The sequence below is a fragment of the Oryzias melastigma genome, linkage group LG18 (assembly GCF_002922805.2).
Source record: "Oryzias melastigma strain HK-1 linkage group LG18, ASM292280v2, whole genome shotgun sequence".
In the NCBI taxonomy this organism is placed as follows: domain Eukaryota; kingdom Metazoa; phylum Chordata; class Actinopteri; order Beloniformes; family Adrianichthyidae; genus Oryzias; species Oryzias melastigma.
Genome location: NC_050529.1, coordinates 14,016,104 through 14,033,202, shown reverse-complemented (window position 1 = coordinate 14,033,202; position 17,099 = coordinate 14,016,104). Strand labels below are relative to the sequence as shown.

At 38.9% G+C, this 17,099-nt stretch overlaps 2 protein-coding genes across 3 annotated transcripts in view; both read right to left on the bottom strand.

Moving 5' to 3' along the window:
• LOC112155702 (mucin-3A) overlaps positions 1-4,453 on the bottom strand; it is a 13,066-nt gene extending 8,613 nt beyond the window's left edge. The window contains exon 1 of the mRNA XM_036216882.1: positions 4,367-4,453. The gene's annotated coding sequence lies outside the window, so the exon portion shown is untranslated. The remainder of the gene's footprint in view (positions 1-4,366) is intronic.
• A 4,569-nt stretch (positions 4,454-9,022) lies between these two features.
• On the bottom strand, positions 9,023-14,151 carry tp53 (tumor protein p53). 2 transcript variants are annotated; one of them, XM_036216717.1, is made up of 11 exons: positions 13,991-14,151; positions 13,174-13,266; positions 13,027-13,093; positions 12,467-12,646; positions 11,444-11,618; positions 11,234-11,346; positions 11,051-11,157; positions 10,427-10,584; positions 10,265-10,350; positions 10,119-10,189; positions 9,023-9,128 (listed from the first exon to the last, which is right to left on the bottom strand). In XM_036216717.1, the coding sequence occupies exons 2-11, from the start codon at positions 13,233-13,235 to the stop codon at positions 9,062-9,064; spliced, it is 1,086 nt and encodes a 361-aa protein (XP_036072610.1). In that variant the 5' UTR covers positions 13,236-13,266; positions 13,991-14,151; the 3' UTR covers positions 9,023-9,061. The 2 variants fall into 2 exon arrangements, with proteins under 2 accessions (XP_036072610.1, XP_024144256.1); XM_024288488.2 differs by having other exon boundaries at positions 10,427-10,539.
• Positions 14,152-17,099: the final 2,948 nt, after the last annotated feature.

The window sequence follows — 17,099 nt, the reverse complement described above, 5'->3', positions numbered from 1 at the left end:
ATACTTTGTACTATCAAGTTTAAAACTCTTTTCAAATTTTCATTTTTTATGTTTTTTTTTTATTTCTCAATATTAATTTCAATCTTATTTTTTTCCAATTTACAATTTTATTCAGTTTAATTTAATAATTATTTTAAGTTTACAATAAGTGCTTTCCCATTTAAAACCGTTTTCAAATAAAGATTTTTTTTAGACTTTTTAATGAAATTTACAAAAACAAATTTGCAATGTATTTTTTCTATTAGATATAATGTCAATTATAATAGATTGGGTGATCTCATAAGTTTAATTTTACAACAATGTTAGTTTAAGATGGAAAAATATAGACATGAATGTAAAAAAATAGCTTTTTTACCTAGTGTCTCAAATTTGATCTGCACATTTTTAATATGGTGTAACTCTATTAAAATAATGTATTGTCAACAATATTTGGATTCTTTCAAAACTATAACTAGTCATTGAAACAAATAAATAACAATAGATGACTTATTCTCATTTAAAGTTTATAAAATGACCTAAAATGTTTCTCACCGGGAAGTGTTTTTGAGATGTCATGGAGGCAGCCATTTTGAAATGAGCAGGAAAGCTCTTCTACTGCCCCCTAGTGGAATTATAATTTACTACAGGGCAGAAAACATGGACCAAGTAATATACAATGTTTGGATTAATGAGAAAGAGGCCTCATGAATGTGTGTATAGGCTTATAATCTGTGGGTTTGGATTAAAAAACCTGGGACTTCTTAGCACAGAAAAGGGAGTGGTGTTTAATGTCCACCAGGAATGGGAAACTCCAGGCCACGATGGTTGCATTCCTGCATGTTTTTCAACATACCTGCCCTGGCATGTTGTAGTTGGCTGGACACACCTGACCCAGGTTATCATTCATGAGTAGGGCTTGGATATATGGAAATCATGCAGACCTACCGGCCCTCCAGCCCTGGAGTTTCCCATCCCTGATTTAGACGGAAACATGTCTCCCTCTAGTGGTCATTTGGAGAACTGCAACATTTTTGCATTTCCTGTTTGCCTTAAAATTTGGGAATGAAATGCGGAGGATTGGTGCAGACGTTTTCTTGAAGGGAAAAGATGTGAAGAAAAAGTGATGGATGCTTTTGGCATTTAGGACATGAGTGCATATTGATAGATAATGGCAGATTTTGTAAAAGATTTGACAAGAAACAAGAACATAGAGGGACTTATAAGAAAAGAAACAGGAAAGTATCAGTGAATTAGGTGTGTAGTTTCTGTCATCAAAAAGAAATCACTAAGTCCAAAGTAAGGTAAGGGGAGAGTGGCCACACAACATAAACAGAGTGTAGAATAACTGCTATTGGTCTTACAAGGAAGAGTTAAGAGAAAATGTGGATATTTGAGAGGTGCATGTAGAAAAATAGATCATCAACATATTGGAGGATAATTTGTGTGTCATTTGCAAAGAGGAAAGAGGAACAAGGAAGTTCAAAGTATATTTTTATTAATGCTTGGCTCAGAATAAGTTGGAAAAGGCCTGGTTGGAACAGACGAGCGTACTGGGAAACACAACTTAAGGAGAAGGTAGAAATAAGGCAAAAGTTACAAAAAGGGGAAATTTGTGAGTTTAATAGTTCATGATAGTTTGAACATCTAAGAGGAAAGATGGATTTACTAAAGGTTCTTGAGGTAGAGTTAGGCTACAGTTACATATCCCAAAATGCCACCACATGCCAACCTAAATGCAAGCTTTTCAGTAAAATCAGCAGGTGGCAGTGCTGCAGCATTTGTTATCTGGAAGCAGCAGTTGGATTTTAACATGCAGGTTGCACAGTGGCATGAAAGCAGTAGTGCTACAATTGAGAGATTGGAGGGTTTCTAATGTCTCGTTTCCACTGAGCGGTCCAGACCAGACTGGACCGGGCCGCACTGAACGTTTGAGCGGTTCCATATAAAATGGAGCCGTTAACCACTGGTGCAATTTCTTGTCCTCCGTTGGTTGTAGGTCTATAGAAAAATGGCCACCACTGCCACCATCCGATTGTTAGAAATCATCGTGGGTATTCGATGAGGGTTGTTGACACGGGCCAGGGGCCTGGCGATGACCAGGCATCAGTCTGGTGATCCGGACCACAGTGGGTCCAAATGGGGAGACGGCATTGATGCTACACAGAACTCATCCTAGCCAGCAGGGCCTAGTGGGCCCCATATAGTTTAACAGTGGGCAGAGAATGTGGGCCCCAATTGGGTTTGTCCGCAGTTTCCGTGGTGGCCCCAGCTGTGTCTGCCCACATTGGCCTAGGTGGCTATGCTAGGCAGTCGCCCGGTGGACAGCGTAGAGAGTTCCGCTGCCCAGGGTCCGGCAAAGCAAGCAAGTGCTGCCATCCAGGAGTCAGCAGAGCTAGCAGGGTCGCTGTCCAGGTCTCCAGTCCCTAGGCAGCGAAGCCCAAGTGGGCAAACACTTGGGGCCACCAAGGAAACTGCAGACAAACCCGATTGGGGCCCACATTCTCTGCCCACTTTTGAACCATGTGGGCCCCACTTGGCCTTGCTGGCTGGGATCGTGGTGTTGATAGCACCACAGCGACTCAGAGATCTGTGTATTGACGAATTGCATTTGTTACTGAGAATAATACGAATAAGACTGAACATTGTGCTTCCTTGAGAAACATGTTGTCTTAAAATGACTGTGTGCTCAAAATCTGAGTCGGGAATGACCAGTGGTGCAGAATTGCCCACTTTTTGTATACTCCTCGGGCTACCGGGCATGCTAATAACAATTTATATGGACGGCCACCATCTGGAGACATTTACACATCGTCCAATCAGAGCTGCTGCTGGCTAGCGACCTGGCTGCCACCCCCCTGTGGCCCCCAGCTGTTGCCCAATTTTGGAGAGGCGTCATCTTCAATGGCCACTTGACTGCTGCCATCTACAGTCATGAACAATTGTCAAAAAAAATCAGGCGGTGGCATGAAATCTAAAATATTCTGTCGGGGCCTCCCCATCATGCAGTGGCACTTATATTGTGACCGACGCACTAAAGATAGATAGCAGGCTGTGCAAGAGGTGAGGTTAAGGATACAGCTGGAAATCTGTTGACAAGTTCCACAAGTGCATCAGGAAGTTAAGGGGGAAGTAGATGAGCGAGAGGAATGTTAGAGAACAAAAGAATCGAAGAGGTGACTGTTGTGGAGCAGGAAATTTGAAATACCAATAAGGAAGAGGTGCAGGAGAGTTGAAGAGGAAGAGGGTTGGAGAGGCAGTTGATGTGGAGGACTGCTTTTGGAGATATGGAAATATCCAGCTGAGGTGTTAGTAGATTTTGGAGAGTTTGAAAATGGAAAATAAAGTGTACTGGTGCCCATTTTTTTTGAAGAACAAGTGAGCATTGCTCACTGTTTCTATTGCACCGCTAATGTTAGGTTGAGATGGGAGGGGCTAGCGAGAACGACTTGGCCGCAGAAAGGATAGCGCCTGAAATCATTGGCCAGAAGCAAAAATTATGCAACTCAGCCTGGCCCCATCTCAGTGACCTTGTGGTAGAGTGTCCACCCTGAGTCTGGAAGGTCGTGAGTTCAAATCTGAGGTTCGCCACTCCCACAGGGGATGGGTCAAATTGCAAAGAACAAATTTCACACGACGAGGTGTGTGACAACTGATGGTGCTCTACGTGTTTAGAATTGTAGAAAAAAACTTTTTTAAAGCTTACGACAGAAAAAAAGGGTCACCAGTTAAAATAATGTTTTTTCCAACAATATGGGGAGACTTCTGGTACTGGTTGAGGCCTTTTGGACATTGGTCCTCCTGAAACTAGAGGGACACCTTGTGAACAGAGAGCTCTCAGCAATGGGGAGGAGAAAGAGGGCGGGCTTACTCACATTTACAGCCCCGCCCACAACTCACAGGTGAATTTTTAACGAACTATTGCTTCTCTACAGAAACTATGGACTCCTAACTATGTCCTATGTTTTTTGTTTGTTTAAAAACAGCATAGTAATAATTAAAATACCACTTTTGTAATAGATCATTTGATAATCAGAGTCTCAGGGGGGTTAAAAGATGTTCAGGCAATTCCAGACAAGAGGCATTAAGACAACAAAAGAGGAAATCTGCAGGTTTAATGAAAGAGATAATGAAGTTCATTAAAGTTAGGGAAGACAATAAAGAATTTGAGATTAATTGAAGGCAGATCAATAGCTGTAGGAACTCCTGAAAGGGCAGAGCCACAAGTAACAAGAACCAGCAAGAAACATGAATATAAATACAGAAATATTACAACTTCTGCTTTTCAAATACTTACCAATGTTGTTAAAGCAAAGATATTTACAAAAAAAATACTGTGAGTAAAGTTCTTACCAAAGTGAGGTAAATAAATAGATAAACATAAAAATACCTGGCAATAGTTCCTGGCCTCACTCCAGGTAAGATATTGATTGGAATGATTGAAGTATTGTCTCTCTGAACTTGTGAATGTCTGGATCAGAGCTGAAAAAAATAAACACATGTATTTGTAAATCAACAATTTATTAAAGAAAAACCTTTTCAAGGTTTTAATTTCTTTTGTGGATTTATCTGATTTAAGTAAATCATTTGGATTGGTCTAAAAAAAACTATGACACTGAGATTTACTTCCAGAACCTCAGTAATCATTTTTAATTTAACTATTTACCATTCCAGATAACAGTTTTTTCTTTTTTAGTTTACTGTTTGGAATGGGCGTTAATGGTGCAGAGGTAGAGCGGTCAGCCTCTGACTGGAATTCATGTGCAAAGAAGAGTCCATGGCAAGAGCCTGAACCCCACATTGTTCCTGGTAGTTATAGACCAGATGAACTGACCTCCTTGGACCCCACAGGAGAGGTTATGTTGCAGTGGGGGGTTTTCTGCCACTGCAGTCCACGCCGTGCCATGATACGTCAGATGGGTTTTCCCACAGTCATGTTCATTCTACGCCATTCCACGTCCGGCCTATCCGAAGGGGATTGCCAAGGTCATCCTTAAAGTTTACTGTTCCTGTGGAGTGTCACCGAGGCCGCTCCTCTTCATGTGTGTTTCTGTAGAGTGTCACCCGGGCCGCTCCTCCTCATGTGTCTGCTCTTGTGGAGTGTCACCCGGGCCGCTCCTCCTCATGTGTCTGCTCTTGTGGAGTGTCACCAGGGCCGCTCCTCCTCATGTGTCTGTTCTTGTGGAGTGTCACCAGGGCCGCTCTTCTTCATGTGTCTGCTCTTGTGGAGTGTCACCAGGGCCGCTCCTCCTCATGTGTCTGTTCCTGTGGAGTGTCACTGAGGCCGCTCCTCTTCATGTGCCTGTTCCTGTGGAGGGTAACTGAGGCCGCTCCTCTTCATGTGTTAGTTCCTGTGATGTGTCCCCGGGGCTGCTCCTCTTCATGTGCCTGTTCCTGTGGAGAGTAACTGAGGCCGCTCCTCTTCATGTGCCTGTTCCTGTGGAGTTTAACTTAGGCCGCTCCTCTTCATGTGTGTTTCTGTGGAGTGTCACTGGGGCCGCTCCTCTTCAAGTGTCTGTTTTTGTGCAGGGTCACTAAGGCCACTCCTCTTCATTTGTCTGTTGCTGTGAAGAGTCACCGGGGAAACTCCTCTTCATGTGTTTTTTTCTTATGGAGGGTCGCCGGGGCCGCTCCTCTTTATATGTCTCTGTTACTGTAGAGAGTCACAGAGGCCGCTCCTCTTCATATTTTCTGTCCCTGAGGATGGTCGCCGTTCATGAGGTTCACATGAATTTAAAAAAATTGTGGCAAATCCAGCTTTATATTGAGATTTGTTTATTTACCAAAGAAAATCAGCACAAACAGGAAGTACCTGCTGGTTCCACTACACCAAAACCCCATAGACTTTAATGGAAGAATAAACAATTGTTACTCATTGCGCCATGTCAGTCAATTGTCTGAATAACCATTCTTGCTCTGCTACCTTTTATTTTTTTTTTACATGTTCTTGCTAACCCTAATTTCTTTATCAAATTTTTTCTTTATTACACGTTTTAGGGGGTGTGGCCTTCCAACAAGCCCCCTCCTGATTGATGAGAGTGGTTCCCATAGAAACAACAACCTAGACTGACTCGTACCAATTGCTGCTTACTGACGTCGTCTGGCTCCAACATGGCAACTGAATTGACTTCATGTGGTTGGAGTTTCTATTGGTGATGTCACACTCACTCACTCCAGTTCTCATATACAGTCAAGTGGGTAACATGACTGATAAATGTAGGGTTATTAAACAGAAAAGTGAGCTTGAAAACACAAAATAAACAGTTTTCTGATCAAATCAATGATTTCCATGAATTAGTTCTACTTTAAGAAAATATAGTTGCAAAAGTAAATAGATTTTCAAATCAGTTTATAAAATTATTGCATTTTCAAATCACATAATTTGTAAACCAATTAATTAAGAACAATTTAATTGTTCTTTTAAAGTTTTTAAGTACAATTTTGAGGTGGAATTACTAAAGTTTTTGCAATGTGATTTACTTTGGGCACTGGAGAAGTACACACCATCTACCATCTACTTTCATTAATAAAATGGATTGTTGAATTTATATTTATTCATATGTAATTCAACATTTATTGCTGATAATAAAACAATAAAAAACTGCTTTGTTTTTGGAAGAATATCCAGCTCCTCCAGCCATATTACATTTCATTATGAAAATCATCAGTTAAACCCGATGATGAACTGGAATTTGAAATTCTGACAGTCGACTTTTTGTCATGAAAAGATTCTTTTCATCTTCTAAAACTTTTGAATATTTTTTGCCTCCAAGGATGAAAAAACGTTTAATTCTTTTCACAAAGAATGACAGATTTTTAGGTGTTCTGCCCCCTAATAGTTATCAATAAAATGGTTCTGTTTTGCATTGGCTTGTTGACTCTTTAACATTAACATATCTTTGAATACCTGGAACATTTCAGATACATAAGCAAACTGAATTAGATATTTTAATTTTTATACATTTTTACACGTTTGCTTTATTAACAATGGAAAAAATGAGTCTCACAACATGTAAAAATATGTCCAAATTGATTCTTTTTGCATTTTATGAATCATGTTTACAAAAAATATAAGCTGAACTCGACGATCTGTACTATAAACTAAAGAAAATCAAACATTTGTAGAAAATTTACTGTAAATGACACTGATTCTTGATAGAAAGTTCTTTTATGGTCACTTAACAAAAGGGTTAATATTGTTGGTTTTGTAAATATTAGAAAAGATGAACCAGACTAAAAAATATAGAACAAAATTAAAAACTCACCCAAACAAACAAAAATACAGACTTTGCCCCAAGGTAGCGTTCCCATTTTTGGTAGTGTGTATTCCCACAAACATACAGGAAAGTGTTGCTGGAACTCGATAGAGAAAAACTCCCAACTGACACCTGCGGTCTTTAAAGGCTAAATAAATGCCGACTCATCTGCTCGTCTGTTTTTTTAAATACTCCCAGATCCTGAATCCTGCTGACGTAGAAGATATTACACAAATCATCCCCTAAATGACAGCAGATTTGCTTAAAACTAAAAAGCTCCTTTCAATCTAAAAAAACTGAACAAACACAGGTATCTTTTAAAACCCACAAAACCGGACATGCAAAGCACACAAGTCCGTGTCAGCACAATAACGCACGGACTCACTTGAATGGGAAATTGTTCTTTTGGGGTTTTTGGACAGAACAGACGCAAAAACATTCACAATTTTAACCTTTTTTTCTGTCTTCACATCTTAAATTAAACATAAACCTCTGAGCTTTGGTTTTATCAAAAAAGTAGTCACACATTTGTGTTATTTTAAAAGCTACTGAGTTCATATGATGCATATTAAAGTGTTTTGTTGTGTTTTTGTATTTTTCTGTTTAACAATTTACCAATAAAGTAAAAAAAAAATTATCTAAATGTCCACATCAATTCCAAAATTGGGTGCTTTAGAAATTTCCTAGAACTCTTTGCGAAAAATGTGCAATGATACCATAGACTTAATATATAATGATACTCACTAAAAATAGACCACAATGCATTGCAGTCAAACAGATGTTGCAAAAAAAAAAAGTGTTAAGATTTTTTTTTTTTTAATAAATCATCCACATTTTCATCATTAGAACACTGGAGTCAGATAACGTAAAATGTTCATATCGATTAGATTTTTACTTCGTGAAATTGGTGATGTCATATCCAGCGTTTAGAAACGAAGAAAAGTACTGAGCATAATAGTCTTTTAAAATCCAGAGCACTGTATAGTTTTTTTTAGTAGTTGGGATTAGGGTGGGAATTCAGACATAACCACAAAAACTAGGGAACAGAAGAGCGGTATTTAAAAAGCAATTTGGTATAAAAAAAAAAAAAAAAAAAAAAAATAGATTTCTCTTTTTAGATTTTTTTTCTGTTTAACATTTTGCAAATAAAGATAAAAAAAATAAAGACAAACTTGTAAGCAGAAAAGCTTTATTTAAAATGGAATTTGGTACAAAAAACAAATGTATTCTCATTACAAAAAACAAAAATATATATAGATATATGTGAGACCCGAGCTTATAATAAAATATAAAGATACTGGAAAACAAAAATGCCTCTAAATGTGATCAGTGTTGAACTAAAACATTGGTCCAATGAAGCAAAGTGCTGCTACTTATTCTAAGAACAAACTCAATGTTATTGAGCTTCTCCCCACTCGTCTGGACACGGACCGGTTTATCAGATTCTGTTGTATAAAACTACAAAAAACAAAAGGACATTTTGGGCGGGTGATCCAGCCAACCCCCCCTAAACAAAACCCTCGCTTTGCAAACAAAATCATGATGTGAATCCAAATGAGTGGTTACAAATGAGCTCTAAGAAAATAAAAAGTGTAAATTCACGAGAATCAATGATTCATTACGGTTATGAAAATAGATCCCAAAGGCCCAACAGTTAGTTTTACAGTTTTTTTTCTTCTTTTTTTTTTACAAAATGGCAGTGAATCGTTTTGAAAAACTTAAAGCAATTTTCATTTTAACATTTCAAAATAATATATCAAGAATTGAATGAAAACAGAGACACATTTTTGTAATAAAGAAAAAAAAAAATATTCCATGCATTTCATTTTTTATTCACTGTCCGTCTTGTGAAGTAGCTTTTTTCCGCTGGACGGGATCTTGGTGGGAACTTTGTTTCTGAAAGAAGAAAATAAAAACATGTTAAAGTCATCAAAAGTATTTCTACAGAGAATATCAGCCCAGAATCGACCATAAGCACTGGAACAGCCTTCTGCATGTGTTGAGGCTACGACAGGACTCAGCTGTTGTAAATTCAAATCACTTCCGTGTCACAAAAACAAAAAAACCCAACAAGGTTCCACTCAAACATGACTTGTTTACTAACTTCTTGCTTTACAGCGCTGCTGATGAACAGAGAAGGAATTTCCATGGAATTGCATAAACATCACCGGCTGATCTATTATGAGTCCAAGAGAAACCGAACTCACAATACTCCAATAACTACAACTCACAATAACCCAAATATGTGTGTATTTATTAAAACAATTTGCAGGAAAAAATTAAAAATTTAAAAGAAAACAACCCAATCTGATTAAGCCTCAGATCTTCATCGATTTCAAAAGCATCAACATCTATATGGAATTATTTTCCTGTAGACTCTACACTCTTCCTCTGTATTATAAATAAAAGTGAAATGGTTCCACATTTTGCTCTAGATTTTCATGTTGTCCTCTGCACGTGCTCAGTGCAACACCCCCAACACAAGGTGCTGACACACCTGCTGCATCAGCAGACATTCAAGCAGCCACTTTCAATGAAAAGTCTATGCAAACGAGTGTAGAAGTCTGAAATTCTGCTCCACATTTGCATAGATGTTTCATTGGAAGTGGCCGCTTGAATGTGCGGCGATGCAGCAGGTGTGTCAGCACCTTGGCGTCCACCTGGTCGAGCTCGACGGGTGACAGCCCGTCAGAGTTCATGTTTTACATGTCACAGACACCAACTTCCTGTTTGAGGCCAACTGAAAAACAACAGTGACTGGAGCCAAATCAGTACACCAAATATCCACTAGGGGGCTTTAAGAAAGTGGGATCTCAAATACTTTAATAGAAAATGGTCAACATTTAAATAAACACTCAAAAACAATGTTTTCCTCTGACTCCTTACCCTTCTTTGTCGAGGAGTTCAAGGCCATCATTGATTTTTTTCAGCATCTCATAGCGTTCCCTCCCAACAACCTACGACAGAAAGATGTCATTCAAGCTGAAATCGTTTCTTCCACCATCACCTTTGTTTTTTTATCCTCCATTTACCCGCAGATGGAACACTTCTTTGTCCTCTTCTTCACCACTTGAGTGTGATTTTGTTTTTTTAGCCGAGGAGGTGTTCGGTGTCATTTCTGTGAACAAAACAAGTTAGCAAAAACAAAGACACGAAAACCATCTTTAAAACTCAAAAGCAAATCCACAACGTACTCCTCTTTTTAGGCTGTGTTGACTTTTGCCGGTTTTCTTCCTCCGTTTTGCGGTCCCGCCCCGGACAAGCACAAACCCTCACCTCAAAACACCTGCGGCCCAGAACCATCCCCCTGTAAGAGATTGAAAAGAGCAGATGGAGACTTTTCAAGGCTGATCTGGGAAAAGAAGAACACAAAAATTAACCTCTGAACAAGAAACACAGCTGACACCAGAGAATTCATTTAGGAACTTTTAACTTCACAAACTGCAGCTTCGCCTATTTTAAAGACGCACGCTGATGAAAATTGTGCGTTTAACATTTTTATGATGGAAATAACAATTAAGCTTATAAATTTAATTTCTTGATTTTTTATGAATCAGGAGCAGACAAAAAAAAAATGAAAAAGATAATATGGTGGGTAAGTCATGAGTTTCCTGCTCCCAGCTCTAAATAACGAGGGGGGAGGGGTTTTGCTCCACGCCAATGATCCCGCCTACAAGTCAGAGGTGATTTGTGTCCCACAAAACGACAGGTTTCGTCATAATCAGATTAAAAAATACCACTAAGAACAACAAAAAAGATCCAAAAGTAGATCGGAGTGGGACTTTAACCATATTTGGTTCCAGAGCGACTAATCTTACTCGGTTTCTAGCGTGAGGATGGTGAGGATGGGTCTGCGGTTCATCCCCCCCATGCACGAGCTGTTGCACATATAGCTGAGCAGGATGGTGGTCATCTCAGAGCCCGGCTGAAGCAGAAAAGCCAGGGCAAATTATTAGTTCACTTAAGAAAAACTATTTATTTAAAGGTTGGGGCAGCCTTACCTGGGGGGGCTCATAGGGGACCGTAACACTTTGCCGTTTAGTGAAAGGGTCTTCGAAATACTGGGCCAGCTGGCTGCCCTCCATCCGGATGAGGTGGCTCCGGTGCTCCACCGCTAAAAAAATAAAAATAAAAATAAATAACAGGAGATGTAGAACAAACAAAAACTTCAAGTCTGTTCATCAGAAATCTTTCAAATCCGGTTTTCTTACAGTCCTCATTTTGGTGGTGCGGACACCTCCTCACCACGTCCGCCACGTGCTCCGTCTTTTTGTAAACGGCCGTGGCTCGGAGGACGGCCCCCTTCGGGGGCTCTCTGCTCACCCGGATTTCGACTGGGCTCGTCTTCGCCAGCTGGCAGTATAGCTTGTTCAGAGTTTCAGAAAACTAGAGGAAACACAGAAAACCACAAGTGTTACTTAAAAAAAAAACGCACTCACCCCAGCTGTGATTGGTCGGATTCACTCCAGGAAAAACAACAGTAACCGATAAAAATAAAACAAAAAACTTAAATTCACTCAAACTATATATTAACTTAAAAATATTTGCCCCTTCATATTTTCTAGTTCTAAATTAAAGCTTTAACCTTCATTAACCCCTTCCAGCCCATAGAAAGTGAGTGTAGGAACATGTCCCGTCATGTCAGAGCTGTGCTTCATGAGAAGGCTGCGCCTCTCCCCACGCAGACGAGCAGCAGGAGCAGGAGGCGGGCCATTCCAGCACAGACCACCCTAGCCTTAACTAATACGACCAACCATACGACTCAAAGCGTTGAGTCACTGTGGAAAAGTAAGCGTCATTGGCTCTTAGAGCAAAGGCAGAACTTGAGATACGCCAAATCGTCTGAATGACCCCCAGATGAATGCCAAGAGGGAATGAATGAATGAGAACGCGGCCGCGAGGTAAGACTTTTTAAAGAAATTTAGAAAATAATCGTTTCAAAATGTATATAGACTTAACTTTTAAAATAAAAAACTTTTAGCTCACTCCCAGTCTAAAGTTGGAGGCAATTTTTTATATTTTTCCTCAGACAAAAGGCTAAAAATCTATCATGTTAGGTTGCACTACAAGTCATTTTTATACGATTCCCCTCTGTCTAATAGGTTTTAAAGGCAAATCGAACACAAATTAAAAAAAATAATATGCTTTCAGTTTTAAGAACATTAAGAAATGAACCAGAAGAAAACTAGTCTTTCATGAAAACTAAATAAAAAGAGTGACTTTCACAAACTTACAGTCGACGTGACCGACTTTGCTGTGCCAGACTTTTGAAAACGAAGAGCAAGCTGGTAATCGCCCGGATAGTCTGTCGTAACTGGGACCGTGGTGGGCGGGGGGTTCACGTCGGTGATGGCAATGTGCTCCAGCGGTATATTGAAAAGATTGTCATCAAACGTACCGCTGAGGTCTTCTCCCTGTCAGCAATTAAAATAATAATAATTAAAAAAAAACATGTTTAGAAATGAATGAAAAGTCACAATCCCATTTATATGAGCGTTTTAGACTTCTGCTTTCAAATCCCAAAAGTTTCTATGACCCTTTTGGGGTTCTGTGTACAAAAACGTGCATTCAATGAATGCTTGTTGAAAGTTAAACCAGGTCAAACTTAGACTAATTCGGCTTTAACAGTCCTTTCAAATCACGGAAGTATCACCCTGGAGCAAGATTCACCAGCTTAAGGCTTCAACTTCAGATAGTAGACATGCACTATTGATTATCATGAGGTAAAAAAGCACAATCAAGAACGCGCATCACTGAAAAAGGTTCAGTTTATGTGTCAAACAGTCATACTTACAAAGGGCAACATTTCTCCAGGTGGCAGCCATGACCCAGTAGGATCATTTCCCAAAGGAGGAGGACAACTATTAAAAAAATATCAATTAATATACATATTTGTGCATTCTTAAGAAGAAACAAATGAAGTAAACTTAAAGTAACTTACACATTCTGCCATAATTCCTGAAAAGAATCCTGGCTCCCCGGCACGTCAGACACAGGATCCATTTCCCAGCTCAGAAGGGAGAGGACGGTTCAACTGAGGAGGGGGGTGGGTGAGAAGCTTTAGGAATTAAGTCAATGTAAAGAGAAATATCTTTCACTTTCATTTGAAATAACATAACTATTAGTGAATTAAAAGATACGTTCGTGATTAAACAAGTTATATTCTTAAAAAAAAAAAAAAGTCTACGAACCCTTTACAGACACCCCCCTTTTTGTAATGGTTCAGTCCACCGACTGAAGTACCTTGCTTTCGGTTTCCCAGCTCAAAACACACCGGGCTTTAATCAACATAATCAACTAAATCAGAGTCCTGATACACGTAAAGGCCTCACATCCAAGTGAAAGCTATATTAAAATGTCTATTTCATTTAATCCAATTGTGCGCATCATTCTTATAACAGGGTGTTAAACGCATATAATGTTCGCCAAAATCAAAACATATTCCACTAACCTGCTTTTTTTAGAAAGAGGCCTAAAATTCGCGAGTGAAGTTAGCATGATTTTTTTTTTCAATCATTCTAACGTGGAAAATAACTAACGAATACTGAAGTAATTTAGTTTCAAACAAATATTCTGACAATATTTGCTGAAATACGCTACAACAAACAAATAAACAGTGATTTATTGTTAGCTGGGAAACTTAGCTAACTAAACAAGCTAACGACGTTCCGCCGACGTTTTGCAGTCCCGGTAGCTAGCTAAACTTTGTTCGCTAAGCACGCGGTTCTCGAAACGTTTTATGAGATAATAGTTTGTACCTTTGTTGGTCAGCAGATGCACCGGGAAAAAAGACACTTTTACTCTTCAGGAGTCTGGAAAGATTTAGCAAAAGGCAAAATGTTTTGAATCGGATTGGAGACTGCGGCGTATGCGTCGAACACGCTGTTTGGGGATTTCCAAGCGGAGGGGGATGGGTCATTTTCTTCTTGCGTTGTCCAATCAGAGATCGGCTTTGCTGCGTTCATGAAAAACCGGAATTATTACCACTCAAAACAATTGTAGTGAAGTTAGCTAAATTGTACTTTTATTTTGATAACACTGAAAATAATGGATTCCAGTTGACTTACTTAGAATAAAGTTTCTTATATTGGAAAAAAAAACTACCCGTGTAAGTAAAAGTTTATGCTAATTTGGTGAAGAATCTCGTATTTTCTGATTCAAAAAAGGTACATAAACATCTCCTGGCTGAGTTAACGAAAATGGATGGATGTTTCATAGTATTACTGTGTTTTAAGAATTCAAGATGAAAGTATTTCAACTCAATGTGCTTATGTATTTTAACAGGGTGAATGATTTCAGCGTCAGGATCTGCAGCTTCATCCCTGGTGTTTCGTCAACTGTTTCAGTCTCATTTTCTTCATCCAATGGACTTTGCTTGTAAATATTTGGACCAATTTAAGGATAGGTGGTTCTTTAACCTTTTAAATAAATGTCTTGAATTACCAAAAGGGTCAATTTGCATAATGATGTAGGAAAAAACATGAGTAGAATGAAGAAATCAGGATTTTTTTTTTATTTCTTTTTGCAAAAAATGCAAAACTTAAAACCAACAATTGTGACTCTCCAATTATTTGCATTGTATTGGGAATTGCATTGCCCTACGACTTTACCAATGGGTTTCCAACGTGCATTATATGTTTGGTGCTTGGTGAATTAACACAAAACAAATCAGATCATTGAAATAAATAAAGAAATTGCCAAAATAACATATTTTGTAGTTAGTTTTTGCAGCCAAAAAGATTCAGTACTGCATGGATTTCCACAATAAAGTCTGATCATGAGTAAATACACTGTCAAGAAGACAACATCATTTTCTAAGATCTTTGATCATCGCTGCATGTTTACTCTAATTAATCTATCAATCAATGTCGGAAATTGGTTTGATGTATCTGTGTTTTGTATTTTTTATTCCAGTATTCAGTTATTTTTTTAAGTGTTTGAATCAAATCAAATCAAATGACTGACATGACAAGACAGTCGGTTATACTTCCGTACTGTCACCAATAAGAGTCAAAAACTGCATTTTGTAATTTTTTTATTCTGGTATTTTTTTATTTTTAAAGCTTGGATCAAATCAAATCACATCATTTGAAATCAAATGATTGATATAATATGAAAACAAATTATATTTGCATTTTGTGTCAAGTTGTTTTGTATTTTTTAAATTCCAGTATTCAGATATTGTTTTAGTGTTGGAATTAAATCAAATACATTTGAATCTAATTAAATGAAATGATTGATGTACAATACAGAAAGTTATGTTTCCATTTTATGTAAAACTTAGTCTAAAACTGTGTTTTGTAATTTTTTTATTTGAGTTTTCTGATTTTTTTAATGTTTGACACAAATTAAATCAAAAACAAATGATTGATGTCGCAAGAGAATCAGTTGTACTTCAAATGTGTTATCCAATTAGATTCTAAAACTGTGTTTTGTATTTTTTTATTCCAGTATTCAGTTATTTTTTTAGTGTTTCAATTTGAATCAAATCAAATCAAATCAAAATGATTGATGTCACAAGACAGTCAGTTATTCTTCCATTTTGCGTTCAATTAGAGTCTGAAACTGTTTTGTATTTTTTTTATTCCAGTATTCAAATATTTTTTCCAGCTTGAGTCAAATCAATTTAAATTCATTCATTCATTCGTCTTATTGGCCGCTTCGTCCTTTTCGGGGTCGCGGGGGTGCCGGAGCTTAACCCGGCTACTGATGGGTGAAGGCGGGGTGCACCCTGGACAGGTCGCCAGACTGTCACAGGGCCTCAATCACACACACATTCACTCTCACATTCACACCTATTCATTTAAATCAAATCAAAATGATTGATGTGAAACAAAAGTCAGTTATTTTTGATTTTGTGTCAAATTAGAGTCTAAATCTCTCATTTCAATGATCAAATAACAGTATTTTGGCACCATTCAGTAAAATATTTTGAAACTTACTGGTTCTGCAGGTTTTTTTCCCAGAATACATTGGGACCAACAGTACAAGTTGGTGTAAATGTCTGACACGTACCGTTTCACACTCGCCCTTCATCACGCGACTCTGCCGTGACATGATTATGAACTAGATGACCTCGACAACCGCACCTAAACACACACCAAAACACTTGTTAAATATAGGTTGCTACAAGGTGGAACATTATTTACACAGGCCGTTTCTCTGCATCACTAAAGAGCGATCACATGGTGTATGTGTCTGTGTGTGTGTGATGCTTTTGGTCAGATAGACTGGCATTTCCAGTTCGGAAACTTCACGACTGACATTTTGTCCTCTGAAAGTGTCGCCTGCCAGGAACATTCAAAATGCTATTTAAGTCTGCATTCATGTCCCCCCTCCCTTGAATTTCATGATATCCTCCCGGAGCTCAGCTTTCTTTTCTTGGTTGTGCGTATAAACTCTCAAACTATGTTGGCAGGGGCTCCACGCCACTGTTCTGGGGGTGTAAAGTTTCTCTGCATTTAGTCGGAGTCACACATGACTCTGCTGGGGGGCCCTGACTTCAGCCGACGGCGGGGTGTCATGTTCTCCCACTGTTTCGCAACATGGGCAACATGTCAAAAAAGGGGCGGTGGGCTCCGAGAACAGAGTGGCGTGAGGTGAGGGGGTGTGTCTGCTTCGGGGCGGGCTGGAGTTATGTTACTGAAGGGTGTCGAGGAGACATTGTCCCACAAGACTCTTTTGGCTGATCTCATTAACCCCCCCGTGACAGTTTGGTCCCAAACTTACCACCCGGACCACACCTCCACCGCTCAACCAGGAGCTGCGACCCAAATTTAGAGATCACCTGTTGGGGCGTTGTTGTGTGAGCTGCAGAGGTTCGCAGACGGGCTGCGCAGAGGTGCACGACCTCTTTGGCATGCGGTC

What these genes read in the sequence shown, in the direction of transcription:
- tp53 (XM_036216717.1), bottom strand. Translation starts at nt 13,235, where the DNA reads ATGGATCCTGTGTCTGACGTGCCGGGGAGCCAGGATTCTTTTCAGGAA. An exon ending in CAAAGTCGGTCACGTCGACT is followed by an intron (nt 11,619 to 12,466) that starts GTAAGTTTGTGA and finishes TGTTTCCTCTAG; the next exon opens with TTTTCTGAAACTCTGAACAA. An exon ending in TCCCCTATGAGCCCCCCCAG is followed by an intron (nt 11,158 to 11,233) that starts GTAAGGCTGCCC and finishes TTTCTGCTTCAG; the next exon opens with CCGGGCTCTGAGATGACCAC.